At 47.1% G+C, this 14,415-nt stretch overlaps 1 protein-coding gene across 1 annotated transcript in view; it reads right to left on the bottom strand.

The window, feature by feature from the left end:
* xxylt1 (xyloside xylosyltransferase 1) overlaps positions 1–14,415 on the bottom strand; it is a 62,750-nt gene that overhangs the window by 26,616 nt on the left and 21,719 nt on the right. Inside the window, exon 4 of the mRNA XM_056277604.1 lies at positions 1,764–1,896. Within this exon, the coding sequence (XP_056133579.1) occupies positions 1,764–1,896 (133 nt within the window). The remainder of the gene's footprint in view (positions 1–1,763; positions 1,897–14,415) is intronic.

Here is a 14,415-nt window from a genome sequence, read left to right as displayed (position 1 = left end):
TCAGTCCTAGAGACAAACCAGTCTTCTGTATCCCGTTTTATTTGAGCCCCGTTCTTATTTCATAGCGTGTTTTATCAAGAGACAGACACAGAGAGAGGTCGAAGTAGTGAGAAAGAGAGATGTGAGGATCAGCTTCCTGTTTCTGTGCCCCCCCCCCACAATACCAAAAGCCCCAGAATGACTTTCAGTAAGACAACACTCAAATGAAAGATTTCACCATCACACACACACACACACACACACACACTGTCTTCTCTTGGTCCTTCTTGTTCCCTACACCCTCTGGACAGTCTCCTCTCTGCTCCCTCATCGCACCCACTCTCAAGTCTCACGTTTACATCTTGACAGCACAATTCTTCCAACTCCACATTCCACCACACACACACAGTGCAGCAGGGCACAGCAGAGTACTGCTGTGACTGTTGCTCAAGAGGAAGACCTCGGACCAGCGAGCTCTCACACACAGTGCAGCAGGGCACAGCAGAGTACTGCTGTGACTGTTGCTCAAGAGGAAGACCTCGGACCAGCGAGCTCTCACACACAGTGCAGCAGGGCACAGCAGAGTACTGCTGTGACTGTCGCTCAAGAGGAAGACCTCGGGCCAGCTGGTGAGCTCACACAAATCAGAAGGTGTTATCTCCGACTTTCGGCTTTTAGCAGCCGTCTCCTGGCGGTAATGGCCCACGTGGTCGGTATCGACCAAACCTCCGACCGAGCCCGCTCTGCCGCATCTCGAATCCTTGTCCTTGACAACAGCCACACGGCGCTAGACGGCGTGAGACGGCAGCTCATTGCACGCTTCCTGTTGTTTTTCTAGTGCTACAGTCTGAACTTTTCTACGAGTTGACAAAATGAGGACTTCGACAACTCTGACAAAGTGATTATTATTCAGCGTCGTGAGAGGCGCGACTTCCGACGTTCTCCCCACATAAAATCTGCAAAAGGCGAGACACTTGGTTGGCTGCATATTACTGCATGCCATCGAGGGTAAAGGACAACAAAGACAGCGAGGAAAGCGTGTACAACTCGGGGGAAAAGGGAGGGAGAAGAAAGGAAATTGAGGAGGTGGTTGGATGCACTAATCGACACCTGGCTACCACAGGTGGTCTGCGAAGCAGAGCGGGTGACCACCACCATAACTACCCTGTTCACATACAGAAGGCTTCTGCACCTCTGCAGTGCAGATGAGACAAAAGACATATCGTGTGTGAGGGGTCACGGTAGAGTATACCTCAAAGTTTCAGTCCGGCTTGGTGGGATAACACTTAGTGAACGTTTCCCCGCTAGATAACGCTGGTTTTCTTTTGTTGCATGGACTTTGGAAACTGTTTTTGGCAAATTTTGGGCTGCTGAATCCAAATCTGAGCTCAGATTTGCTCCATCCCATCACGTTTATGTGCTATCTGTATGCTCCTTATTCAGGATTTTACAAAAGTTGACCATCTAGTCCGGCAATCTTGGTGGGGATAAAAATGACCCCTATTCATGTCCTAAGTAATTTCATGCTAGGCTGAGTGTTTATTTATTCATTGTAATCATTTTTGCATCTATCGATCTTCTAATGCAACAGTGTTTTTTTTAACTTCGAGTGTAAAATTGCTGTTTTCTCAAAAATAATGATTTTTCATAGTTCAAAAACCTGATGTGATAAGCAAAAACTAATGCCAGGTTTGGATTCAGCACCCAAAAGTTAGCTAGAATCCGTTGAAAAACCCCATGCAAGAAAAATTGTGTTGACCAGTGTAATGTGTAAGGCGTCCTACCTGTAAACCGGCTGCATCTCTCTCGCGATGCCGATGACTGCTCCGGGCGGGAAGCGATCAAACTCATGGAAAAGGTCCCTGATGTTGGTTCTATATTTCAGGTCCAGGTCCAGCTGTACTATGCGTGTCAGACCTGTGACATAAAAATAAAATGAAAAAAATTAACCATAAAAACACATTTGGTGCGTCCGGGTAGCGTGGCGGTCTGTTCTGTTGTCTACCAACACGGGATGCCCGGTTTGAATCCCCGTGTTACCTCCGGACCCTACAGACACAATTGGCCGTGTCTGCAGGTGGGAAGTCGGATGTGGGTATGTGTCCTGGTCGCTGCACTAGCACCGCCTCTGGTCGGTCAGGGCGCCTGTTTGGGGGGGGGGGACTGGGGGGAATAGCGTGACCCCACCCTTAGCAATAGGACCACCCTTAACACTGACCAAATGTGCCTGCTCCTGAAGCTGTGTCTTCAGTCCACGTACTTCACATACAGGGGGCAGCACTATAGGCAGAAGCATGGGTGTGCTATAGGTTCCCCAGTCTCACCTGTAGTGAACAACTTGTACATGGAGGTAGCGGAGAAGAGGGCTCTGATGTCCTATCCAGGGACACCACCTAGCCATTGGTTCAGATGTGTGAACAACACCTGGGTTAAAATTAAATCTGAGGATGTAGCACATTTCACCGACCACATGAACTCTGTGGACACCACATCAAGTTCACCAGGGAGGGTGTGGAACATGACAGCTTAGCCTTCTGACACTAAAATTACACTTGGTGATGGGGGACATTTGAAGACATACTGATCAGTACTTAAGGTTTGAATCTCATCATCCACTGGAGCACAAACTAGGAGCCATCAGGACGCTGGACCACCGAGCTGACAACGTCCCCACTGACCCAGCAGCCGGGGAAGGGGAGAAACCCCACATTAAACAGGCCCTGGTTAAGCGTGGTTATCCTTTTGTCAAAGCCAAGAAGAAGCCCAAACAGTGCACCAGCCGACCAGAGAGAGGAGAAGGACAACAGCTGTCTAAGCACAAACCAGTGGTGAGTCCCTATGTGGCGGGATTGTCTGAACAGTTGAGACACATTTTCCAATCATCATGTCTCAGTTGCTTTCAAACCCCAAAACACACTGTGCCAGAAACTGGTCCACCCCAAGGACCAGGTCCCCTGGTACAAACAGAGCAATATAGTGTACACTGTCAAGTGCCAGGAGGACTGCCCTGACTTGTACATCGGGGGAAACAAACAGATGCTGATCAACAGGATGGCACAACACATGAGCGCTAACACATGAGGCCAGGACTCCACAGTCTACACCAGGGATAGGCAACATGGTCCAGAAAGGTCCGGTGTGGGTGCAGGTCTTTGTTCCAACCAAGGAGTTACACACCTGAGTCTACAAGTCAAGGTCCTTAGCAAAGACTATTGGTTGACTAATAGAATCAGGTGTGTAACTGCTTGGTTGGAACAAAGACCTGCACCCACACCGAACCTTTCTGGACCATGTTGCCTATCCCCGGCCTACACCATCTACAGGCCGGTGGCCACTCTTTCAGGGATGAGGATGTGACCATCCTTGATAGGGAGGATCGCTGGTTTGAACGGGGCGTCAAAGAGGCCACCTATGTGAAGAGGGAACGACCATCCCTGAACCGGGGGGGGGGGGGGGGGCTAAGAGTACATCTGTCACCATCTTACAATGCTGCGATTGCAACCAGGCTGAGGATACCTGCAGTCAGTTGAGACCGAAGAAGTCCCTTAGACGAGTGATGAAATGTTTGTCTCGGTAAACGTTGTGTCCAGATGAACGGATTCAACTTTCTTCATCGCACCTTAAACAGCGGTTTATGGTTGTTTTTATCGTAGTTTTGTTTTAGACTTGCATCATGGATGTTTTCTATTGCTGTTGTCGTAGCATTTATACTGTGATTCAGAGTATGCCCTGTATATATATTTTTCCATCTATAGTGTAAAGCGTGCTTGGGTTCCGTGAAAGGCGCTATACAAAACTAAGTTGTTGTTGTGTTGTTAGCTTCTTTTTAATGTTTATATGCCAGGTGCTGTTCTACGGCTTACGTTTTAATCTGAAAAGGAATCCATGCTGTGGGACGGACCAGGTTTTATTCTGAAAAAAGGTGTCATGAACTACGCAGCAAAGGATAAGAGGTATATCTGTGTCTTCATCGTGTTTGCCTCACAGACCTCACAGAAGGAATATAGATACATTTGATCAATAAGCGATGCCGTCGTACAATATGCAGCAATTATAGTTTAGAAAAGCAAAAAGTCAATATTAGCAGCAGAAATCCCTCATTCGGGGCTGTCTTCCACAGACCAGTAACTTGTTCTTTGTGCATTAAAGTCATAACACCGGTATCCAGGAAATAAAGACCCTCATCTGTTCGCCGCTCAGACTTCCTGTGTTATGGTGGTTGGCATGGCAATGAAAGGTTGGAAAAATGCTAAGGCGCTGCACTGGTTTGCCATGGACACCGTGATTATTATATGGCTGGGACAGTTGCTGTGCTTACTTGAAAGGGGGGCGTCATAATGAACCCATGCAACAATAGTAGATGTTGCAGGCGGTGATGAGGTTGTTATTCCCCTTCCTCACCTGGGTTTTCCCAGGCATATATGCGACTTCAAAACGGCGACTCCTTTTTAATCACAGGTTTGTCTCTCGTAAGGCATTGCTATTCCACTGTGCAAACTTCACAGCAGCTTCCCAATGAACACGACACCAGTTTTAAGTACAAGGAAGATGACCAAATGTGATTGAGACAGAAAACATGCCAGCTATTGGCACTTTATGTAAAAATGCATTAACTGTTTTTGGGGCTTCTTGGCAGCTACTGGCCAAAGTCGCACACTATCACGTTGTCCACATCTCTTATTTGTGGCTGGGGGCCAGTGCAGGATCTGACTGTGTGTGTGTGTGGGGGGGGGGGGGCAGAAATCACAGACAAAGGCTCTGCAATTGGAATAATGAAAACAAGACCTTGGCCTAAACTAAGCTTGTTGAAACGTGAAACAATGAGGCCTGACGTTGAGGGAAAGCGGCTTCGGCTAAAGGGATATTTTAAAGAGCCGCCTTCTCTTCAAACGAATGGGGGGGGGGTGTGGAGGGGGAGACGAAGAAAAAAAAACAGCATGACAGCGTCAGCATGTTCTCCGTCCTCCTCTCAAAACAAGGAAGTGGTCCGTCACAAAGCCCCCGTGTGGTATGCCAACAGAGAGGGGCTCAGACACGGCCGTCTCCCAGCGGTCAGCACTGTTAGTTTACATTGACGGGGCTTAACCGGTGGTAGTATGGTAGGAAGAGGGTCTTTGGCTGTTACAACACTGAGGTAAGGCGGGTTTGATGTTACAGCAATGACTCAATCACCCGCCATACTGGGGTGAAGGATCACACAGACGCCCCCTCACGCTTCTGACGGCTCTCGTGACATAACACAATGCTCTTGGCCAGACCTGGGGATCCAGCTCAGGACAGAAACAACATCTCACAATAATGGCCAAGAGGTCAGAGAAAGGTATGCTTGCGAATAAAAGGTCACCCACGGAAATCTCCAGAGCAACTGGGGAGAGGTGAGCGCCCCTCATCCTTTTCTCAACAGCTCTCTAAGACAGTGGTTCTCAACCTTTTTGGGGTCCTGGACCCCCTGCGTATTTCTGATCTACCCTGAGGACCCCTCCACCTGATCTTGGGGGAGGGGGGTTGCAATTTGATAGAAACAGTAGAAACTGCATTTTAAATTGCATTATAGCATTTATTCACTCTTTGGGGCAAAAATAAGAGCTTTCAGTTGTAACTTAGATATAGTTAACAAAACAGAATTCTTATGCAGTAACTTTCAGATATATGTAACGAAACAGAATATGTATTCAGTAACTTCAGATATATGTAACAACACAGAATATGTATTCAGTAACTTTCAGATATATGTAACAACACAGAATATGTATTCAGTAACTTTCATATATATGTAGCAACACAGAATATGTATTCAGTAACTTCAGATATATGTAACAACACAGAATATGTATTCAGTAACTTTCAGATATATGTAACAACACAGAATATGTATTCAGTAACTTTCATATATATGTAGCAACACAGAATATGTATTCAGTAACTTCCAGATATATGTAACAAAACAGAATATGTATTCAGTAACTTTCAGATATATGTAACAAAACAGAATATGTATTCAGTAACTTTCAGATATATGTAACAACACAGAATATGTATTCAGTAACTTTCAGATAAATGTAACAAAACAGAATATGTATTCAGTAACTTTCAGATATATGTAACAACACAGAATATGTATTCAGTAACTTTCAGATAAATGTAACAAAACAGAATATGTATTCAGTAACTTTCAGATATATGTAACAACACAGAATATGTATTCAGTAACTTTCAGATATATGTAACAAAACAGAATATGTATTCAGTAACTTTCAGATATATGTAACAAAACAGAATATGTATTCAGTAACTTTTAACAATGCAAACGGGAGCGAGATCTCTTATTAAAATACAATAAATTACACTTGTGAAACAGATGTAATTAGAGAAAAAAGTCCTGTTACCCTTTATAGTTTAGGTAGATAAAGGTCTCAGTCACATTTGAGTAAAATAATCCTATTTCTATAAATGTCATAGAATCTTTTTTTAAAGATATTTTATTTTCACGGACCCCTTGCAATTACACCACGGACCACTAGGGGTCCGCGGACCCCCGGTTGAGAAACACTGCTCTAAAGCATCGCAGCACTTAAGGGGCTGCGATGGCATTATGGTGGCAACTCGGATGTGCGACCTAACATCATGAACTAGGCAGTTGTCACAAAAACAGCAGGTACATTAGGTTCAGACGATGTGTAGATGGAAGAAAGAGAACCGAGAATGGTCAGCGTTATTTCTGATGGTCAACAGGGGTCACGTCCCGGTCCTTGTGGTGGAGGAATGGGTAGCGCTTACGAATGTGGTACTTGATATTATAGCCAACAGAGTCAACATCCCTTAAAATCCCTCAACCCAATATCAGGGAGAAGCAGACAAGTCGATGGACGCTTTTACCAGCGGCAGGGTGGCGACAGCTCACATCAGCAACGCTGGCAGACATCGGATTCACAGATCACAGAGAAAAAGCTGCTTCGTTTCGTAAAACCTTCGCCCGAAGTCCAACGTCTCCGAGGAACGAGCTCGTTTCTTTTTTGGTTTCTGTTTGGATTTTTTCCCCCTTTTTCCCCCCAATTGGACTTGACCAACTACCCCACTCTTCCGAGCCGTCCCGATCGCTGCTCCACCCCTTCTGCCGAGCTGGGGAGGGCTGCAGACTACCACATGCCTCCTCCGACACCAGCCGCTTCTTTTCACCTGACAGTGAGGAGTTTCACCAGGGGGACGTAGCGCGTGGGAGGATCACGCTTTCCCCCCAGTTCCCCTGAACAGGCACCCCGACTGACCAGAGGAGGCGCTAGTGCAGCAACCAGGACACATACCCACATCCGGCTTCCCACCCACAGACACGGCCAATTGTGTCTGTAGGGACGCCCGAACAAGCTGGAGGTAACACGGGGATTCGAACCGGCGATCCCTGTGTTGGTAGACAACGGGATAGACCGTTACGCTGCCCGGACGCCCCGTGAGCTTGTGTCTTATCAAATCTGATCCAGACCAAAACAGGAACGAGTGCTTTCTCTTGACTGGCAGCATCTGCCCCCGTTCAACAGGTTGTTCACCCTCTGCCAACCTGTCCCTCAACCATGAACATTTACAATGACTCATGTCGGAGGAAAAGGGATAAATGGCAGTAACGAGGGCTTAAAATCAATACCTGCCTTCCATGTCCTCTGCCACAGTGGCCATATAGTCCATGCAACCTGTGGACGGTGGAGAAAAATGGAGGGCATAACGTAGTAAAGAGACTTGGGAGTTCGCCCGAGGCACTAAACAGACCACAGAGTGCCCGTCTGTCACCACCCCCAACAACATCAACAACCGAGAGAGAATATGTTACCTAAAGTCATTACACTTTCCTCCCAGGGAGAAAGTAGGTCAACCTTGTTAAGGGTTCCTAACACCCGTCTTTATGTGAGCACTTACAGATTTCGTGTTAGGCGCAATAGGAAGGAGAGAAATACCCCGCTGAAGCACGAGACACACTCCCGGTGCTTCGGTGGTGTCAGATGAAACTGTTCTTGTGTTATCGGTGACTCGTTACTCGATAACCAAAAAAAAAAAAAAAATAGAAAGAAAATCTGCAACGAGACCAAACCAGCCATCTCAAAATGTCACATCCCTCTCAGCAAACGCACAAAGAACAGGACCTGACCTTAGCTTTCGAGGACTCGTCCCTGGCACGCATGGCACGTAATCTCTGAAAAGGATGTTGTGTACCAAAACGGTGTGTTCGGGAGAGCCGACAGACAAACGTTCTCAACTGCAGAGGCAGTCTGCACAGAGTGCTCTTTTTCATCCCGTGAGCTTCAGGTTTGCAGTAGTTAGGGAGGCCATTTGGTTGGACGGCAGATGAATGAGACCAAACGATGCTAAACGGGCACAAACTGAGAACAGAGTAGCTCCGCTTTATTCTGAAGCGACGGAGCTGTCTGTCGCTGCAGAGAACAGAGCATATGTAGGTCAGGGGGTGGCCTTTAGATGGCATCTAGTCTGCTCTCATTGTTGGCTGTGATCAAGGCCAAAGGGAGGATGAATTTCCCGCTCCGCTCTGCTACACATGCTGGATGACGACAACAGCTCTATCGAAATCACCAGGGCCATTCTTCATCACTACGGTGCGTCTGTGAAGAGGACCAAAGGAAGTCCAGATGGGGTTTTGTAATTAATGATTGTACCACAAAAGTAAAAATCTGAAACGAGGCTATCAGAATCAAAACAAGCATGAGCCCGCGAGTGTCTCTAGACTCGGCTGGACTCAGCAGGGGCCACACGGCGTGTTTGGTTTGACACTCATCCTATACCGTAAAGCCACTCAAGACCTTTTAAAAACAATCCCCAATGAAGTCATGCACAGCCCAGGCCTGTATTTTTCTTCCTCAACTCATTTTGAAGAGTTCATTTGCTTAAAGGATGTCGCTTAAAAGCTGAAAGTTGGTGATTGTTTAATGTACGTATATCTGTGGGGATGTGTTAGGGCTGCACGATATATCGTTTCAGCATCGTCATCGCAACGTGCGCCGCCGCGTAAGTCGCAGGACATGCGATGTGAAGTGAGGCAAATTAACTCAAATACCCCATGCTAGGGGGCGTCCGGCTAGCGTAGCGGTCTATTCCATGTCCTACCAACATGGGGATCGCCGGTTCGAATCCCCGTGTTCGCTCCGGCTCGGTCGGGCGTCCCTACAGACACAATTGGCCGTGTCCGCGGGTGGGAAGCCGGATGTGGGTATGTGTCCTGGTCGCTGCACTGGCGCCTCCCCTGGTCGGTCGTGGTGCCTGTTTGGGGGGGAGGGGAAACTGGGGGGGAATAACGTGATCCTCCCATGCGCTACGTCCCCCTGGTGAAACTCTTCACTGTCAGGTGAAAAGAAGCGGCTGGCGACTCCACATGTATGGGAGGAGGCATGTGGTAGTCTGCAGCCGTCCCCGGATCGGCAGAGGGGGTGGAGCAGAGACCAGGACGGCTCGGAAGAGTGGGGTAGTTGGCCAAGTACAATTGGGGAGAAAAAAAAACACCTCATGCTACAACTTTACACTTTCTGCTGCTTGCTACAAAAGGAAAACAGGCACAGTTCTTATTTTCCATGACTAATCTGCAAGAGAAGTCTATCTGACATAACATAATTCACTGAGATGTAATGCTTGGAACTTTGTCATTTCTCACTCTGTGCCACAAGAACACATTTTTCTGCTTCTCGGCTAGCAATGCGCGGATCGCATGATTAATTCTGATTAATAGCGACTGGGTTGCTGGTGGATGAAATGCATATTTGATGAGGAAAACATTAATTACATTCTCTAAAATGTGAACATGTTAAAAGCTTCATTTTTCATCATGCACAAATTAGCAGACTAGACTCTCATTACACCGATCGCGGCTTGCATTTGTCTTAAGCAACGATGGAAGCAGAAAAGATCCAAGAGAAAGTTCAAAAAAAGTCAGTGCTTAAGGACCATAATATTCGGCATAATACTCGTGCAGCGGGTAAGGGCGAGCAAGTATAGAGATGGAAATGTGCTGACGAGTGAGGAGTGGTGCTGAGAAGATGGAAAGAGTACTTTCAGGGGCTGATGAATGAAGAAAATGAGAGAGAGAGAGAGAAGGTTGGGAAGGTCAGGAAGTGTGGTGGATTAGCAAGGAGGAAGTGAGGGCAGCTATGAAGAGGATGAAGAGTGGAAAGGCAGTTGGTCCTGATGACATAGTACCTGTGGGGGCATGGAGGTGTTTAGGAGAGATGGCAGTGGGGTTTTTAACTAGACTGTTTAACACAATCTTGGAAAGTGAGAGGATGCCTGAGGAGTGGAGAAGAAGCATACTGGTACCGATCTTCAAGAACAAGGGTGATGTGCAGAATTGTAACAACTACAGAGGTATAAAGTTGATCAGCCACAGCATGAAGATATGGGAAAGAGTAATAGAAGCTAGGTTAAGAGGAGAGGTGATGATCAGCAGCAGCAGTATGGTTTCATGCCACGAAAGAGCACCACAGATGTGACGTTTGCTTTGAGAATGTTGATGGAGAAGTATAGAGAAGGTCTGAAGGAGTTACATTGTGTCTTCATGGATTTAGAGAAAGCATATGACAGGGTGCCCAGAGAGGAGGTGTGGTGTTGTATGAGGAAGTGGGAGTTGCAGAGAAGTATGTAGGAGTGGTGCAGGATATGTATGAGGGCAGTGTGACAGTGGTGAGGTGTGTGGTTGGAATGACAGACGGGTTCAAGGTGGAGGTGGGATTACATCAAGGATCAACTCTGAGCCCTTTCTTGTTTGCAATGGTGATGGACAGGTTGACGGATGAGATCAGGCAGGAGTCTCCATGGACTATGACATTTGTGGATGACATTGTGATCTGTAGGGAGGGTAGGGTGCAGGTGGAGGAGAGCCTGGAGAGGTGGAGGTATGCACTGGAGAGAGGAGGAATGAAAGTCAGTAGGAGCAAGACGGAATACCTATGTGTGAATGAGAGAGAGGACAGTGGAATGGTGAGGATGCAAGGAGTGGAGGGGACGGAGGCATATGAGTTTAAATACTTGGGGTCAACGGTTCAAAGAAATGGGGAGTCAGAAAAGAGGTGAAGAAGAGAGTGCAGGCAGGGTGGAGTGGGTGGAGAAGAGTGTCAGGAGTGATTTGTGACAGAAGGGTACCAGCAAGAGTTAAAGGGAAGGTTTACAAGATGGTAGTGAGACCAGCTATGTTATATGGTTTGGAGACAGTGGCACTGATGAAAAGACAGGAGGAGGAGCTGGAGGTGGCAGAGTTGAAGATGATAAGATTTTCATTGGGAGTGATGAAGAAGGACAGGATCAGGGACGAGTATATTAGAGGGACAGCTCAGGTTGGACGGTTTGGAGACAAAGCAAGAGAGACAAGACTGAGATGGCTTGGACATGTGTGGAGGAGAGATGCTGGGTATACTGGGGGAAGGATGCTGAATATGGAGCTGCCAGGGAAGAGGAGAAGAGGAAGGCCGAAGAGGAGGTTTATGGATATGGTGAGGGAGGACATGCAGGTGGCTGGTGTGACAGAGGAAGATGCAGAGGACAGGAAGAGATGGAAACAGATGATCTGCTGTGGCGCCCCCTAACGGGAGCAGCCAAAAGTAGTAGATTGATGCACTTGTGAAGGCTAAGAGATGCCAGGTTTCAGAAGCAATTTAAACAGTGAGTAGCCTACGTCATGTAAACTGTAATGCACATGTAATGACAAAAGACTGGCAGAGCAGAAAAAGTGAGATGTAACGTTGATGAAATTGCACTTGTTTTTCTTTTCTTAAGCCATCTCAGGCTTTTCATCATCTGTGTTGTAAATGGATGGTTCTTTAATTGTGAACATTTTCAGAATGTACTTGTACTTCCTTAACATTAAAAGAATGGGAAATATTTGGAGGTACTGTTATTTATAGGTTATTATGCAGTGTTTTACTGGTCCGGCCAACCTGATGTCATCAAGTACAGCAAGAATTGTAGGACCTGGCACCCCGTATCTGTGAATGAGTTCGGTCTCAGTTAAATAAAAAAGTGAGTTTCTCCTTCGCAATATCCGCTCATGAGCACGCCCGGCATGACGATGGTGCACCTGGCTACAATCACTGCTGCCACGATCACTGGAAAGTCTGGGCGTGACACCCCTTATAAATGAGCTTCAGTTACCACCAACTCTGTGAAGAGGCTAATAATTCTCACTCTAACGGCGTGGGGCCGTTAGCGGTGGTGTTTGTGAATTGGACTTTTATGCAGTGAGGCTCGTTTACATAGAAAGGGGCCCATTTCGCACCGAACGTATGCACATTACCTCATTTAAATGGATGCGAATACCAACGGAGCACCGGGACGCTATTTGTTTGGCAGCACAGTTAGGGATGCGTTTCACCCTTTGCAGACGCTTTGAGAATTACGGTTTCCTTTCGTCTTATTTGTGCAGGTTTAGTGGCCGCAAGAGCCGCGCAAACCTTTTGTGAATTTGCCAGAGAGGGTTTTGTCAGAGTGATTGTTATTTGGGACGCTTTAACTGTGCGCTCTACCTCATGCCGCTCGGCGCTCAGCCAACCAATCGGGTAACTTCAGTGACGCCATTAGTCACCTGATCCAGCAGCCCTATCGTGTCAAACTGATCATTCAGTGAGTCACTCGAACCATGATCACTCAGTCAGTCAACGCTAACGTGGTCACTCTGTCAATCAGTCAGTCAGTCAGTCACTGGTGTGTGGGGAGTCAGTGGGACAATGGCGTTTTTAGGGCTGGCCTGCTGGTCGGTCCAGCCAAAATGCCTGGTTGAAACTGGGTTTTACTTGATATTGACCTGTTGGTAAAGGTCTTCTCCTAGCTTGTTCTGTCTTATATTCTTGTTAGACAACAACGTCACTTCTTCAAACTCAACACTACCTGACATCTTATTCCTCATTTGGCTGCTATTATGAAGACGTAAAGAGTGCTATGCAACGTGTCCTTTTCCCCGGTGAGGTCCTACTCAACAGCAACCATCACAACAAGCACCAGAGAAGTTGTCATGATTTGGATAGTCATGGACACAGCAGCCAGGGAAAGTGTCAAAAAGCACATTTGTTTGTTTGTAAAGCTTCAGGATTGTGGCTTTAAGGCCTCTATGACAAGCAGTCTCGTCAATTGCCTTAATTCCCCAGTAACCTGGGCACTGCCACCCTCACTTCAGCAGAGCAGTTCACACATTTTCCTGTCATCCCGAGACGAGGTGGAAAATTACTGCTGGGACCGCCAAGCCTCGGCATGTCCAAACCTCTGGGGGTTACATACAAGCATGGAAAATCTTCCTTCTGCCTCAAACGCTGGGTCTCTGAGGGAGTTTATCGGAAGTCTAGTGGTTAGAAGATGAATTAAGACGGAGAAACGTTTCCTTTGAGAGAGTGACAGTAGTTTCAATGCCAGTCGGAGGGGTCAATTTCTCTACCCAACAGCCCCCATTATGGGCCCCCATATATTTTAGTCAGTGAAAGCAACACCACAATTTGTATGGCCAACAGAGGAAGAACTTCATCCATCCATCCCTCCATTATCCAAACCACTTATCCTGCTCTCAGGGTCACGGGGATGCTTGCACCTATCCCAGCAGTCATTGGGCGGCAGGCGGGGAGACACCCTGGACAGGCCGCCAGGCCATCACAGGGCCCACACACACACACACCTAGGGACAATTCAGTACGGCCGATTCACCTGACCTACATGTCTTTGGACTGTGAGAGGAAACTGGAGCACCCGAAGGAAACCCACACAGACACGGGGAGAACATGCAAACTCCACACAGAGGATCACCCGGGACGACCCCCAAGGTTGGACTACCCCGGGGCTCGAACCCAGGACCTTCCTGCTGTGAGGCGACTGCACTAACCACTTCGCCACCGTGCCGCCCCAGGAAGAACGTCAATAAAGCGATATTTTAGTGGTGAGATTACTATAAAACTAAATAACAATATTCTTTAGGCCAGCGATACTCAATTATGTGTCAGGGAGAGTCATGTGTAAGGAAACTGTCCTCCAACCCAATACTTCAAGACAGATTAGTCCTCCCCTGTCTGGTTAAAGGTGTGTGCACCAGGGAATTCAGCTGGGGTAGCGACAGGCTGGACCGTAAACCTGCATACGCACGACGATACTGAGTACTGCTGCTCTAGGCCAAACTTCAAATAACCTACAAAACTGGCATTTGCTTATATTCTTCTTCTCATATCTTTGCATTGAGCTCTTAAGAAACAATTCCAGCACATAAAAATACATGGAACATATAGAAGACACTGTTAAAACCTACTAAAACACTCTGTATATGTTCAAACACACTTCCAGTCCAGACTCATGCAACACAACCCCGGCAGATGTCAGGTTCCTCTGAACAGAAATTGAAAAAGCTTGGTTACACACTGAAGTAGCACAACTCAGTGGGTCAAACACTACACATTTTAAATACACAAGCTCTGCCGAGTGTCA

Source organism: Lampris incognitus, chromosome 3 (genome assembly GCF_029633865.1).
Source record: "Lampris incognitus isolate fLamInc1 chromosome 3, fLamInc1.hap2, whole genome shotgun sequence".
In the NCBI taxonomy this organism is placed as follows: Eukaryota; Metazoa; Chordata; class Actinopteri; order Lampriformes; family Lampridae; genus Lampris; species Lampris incognitus.
This window is presented reverse-complemented; position numbering and strand designations above follow the sequence as displayed.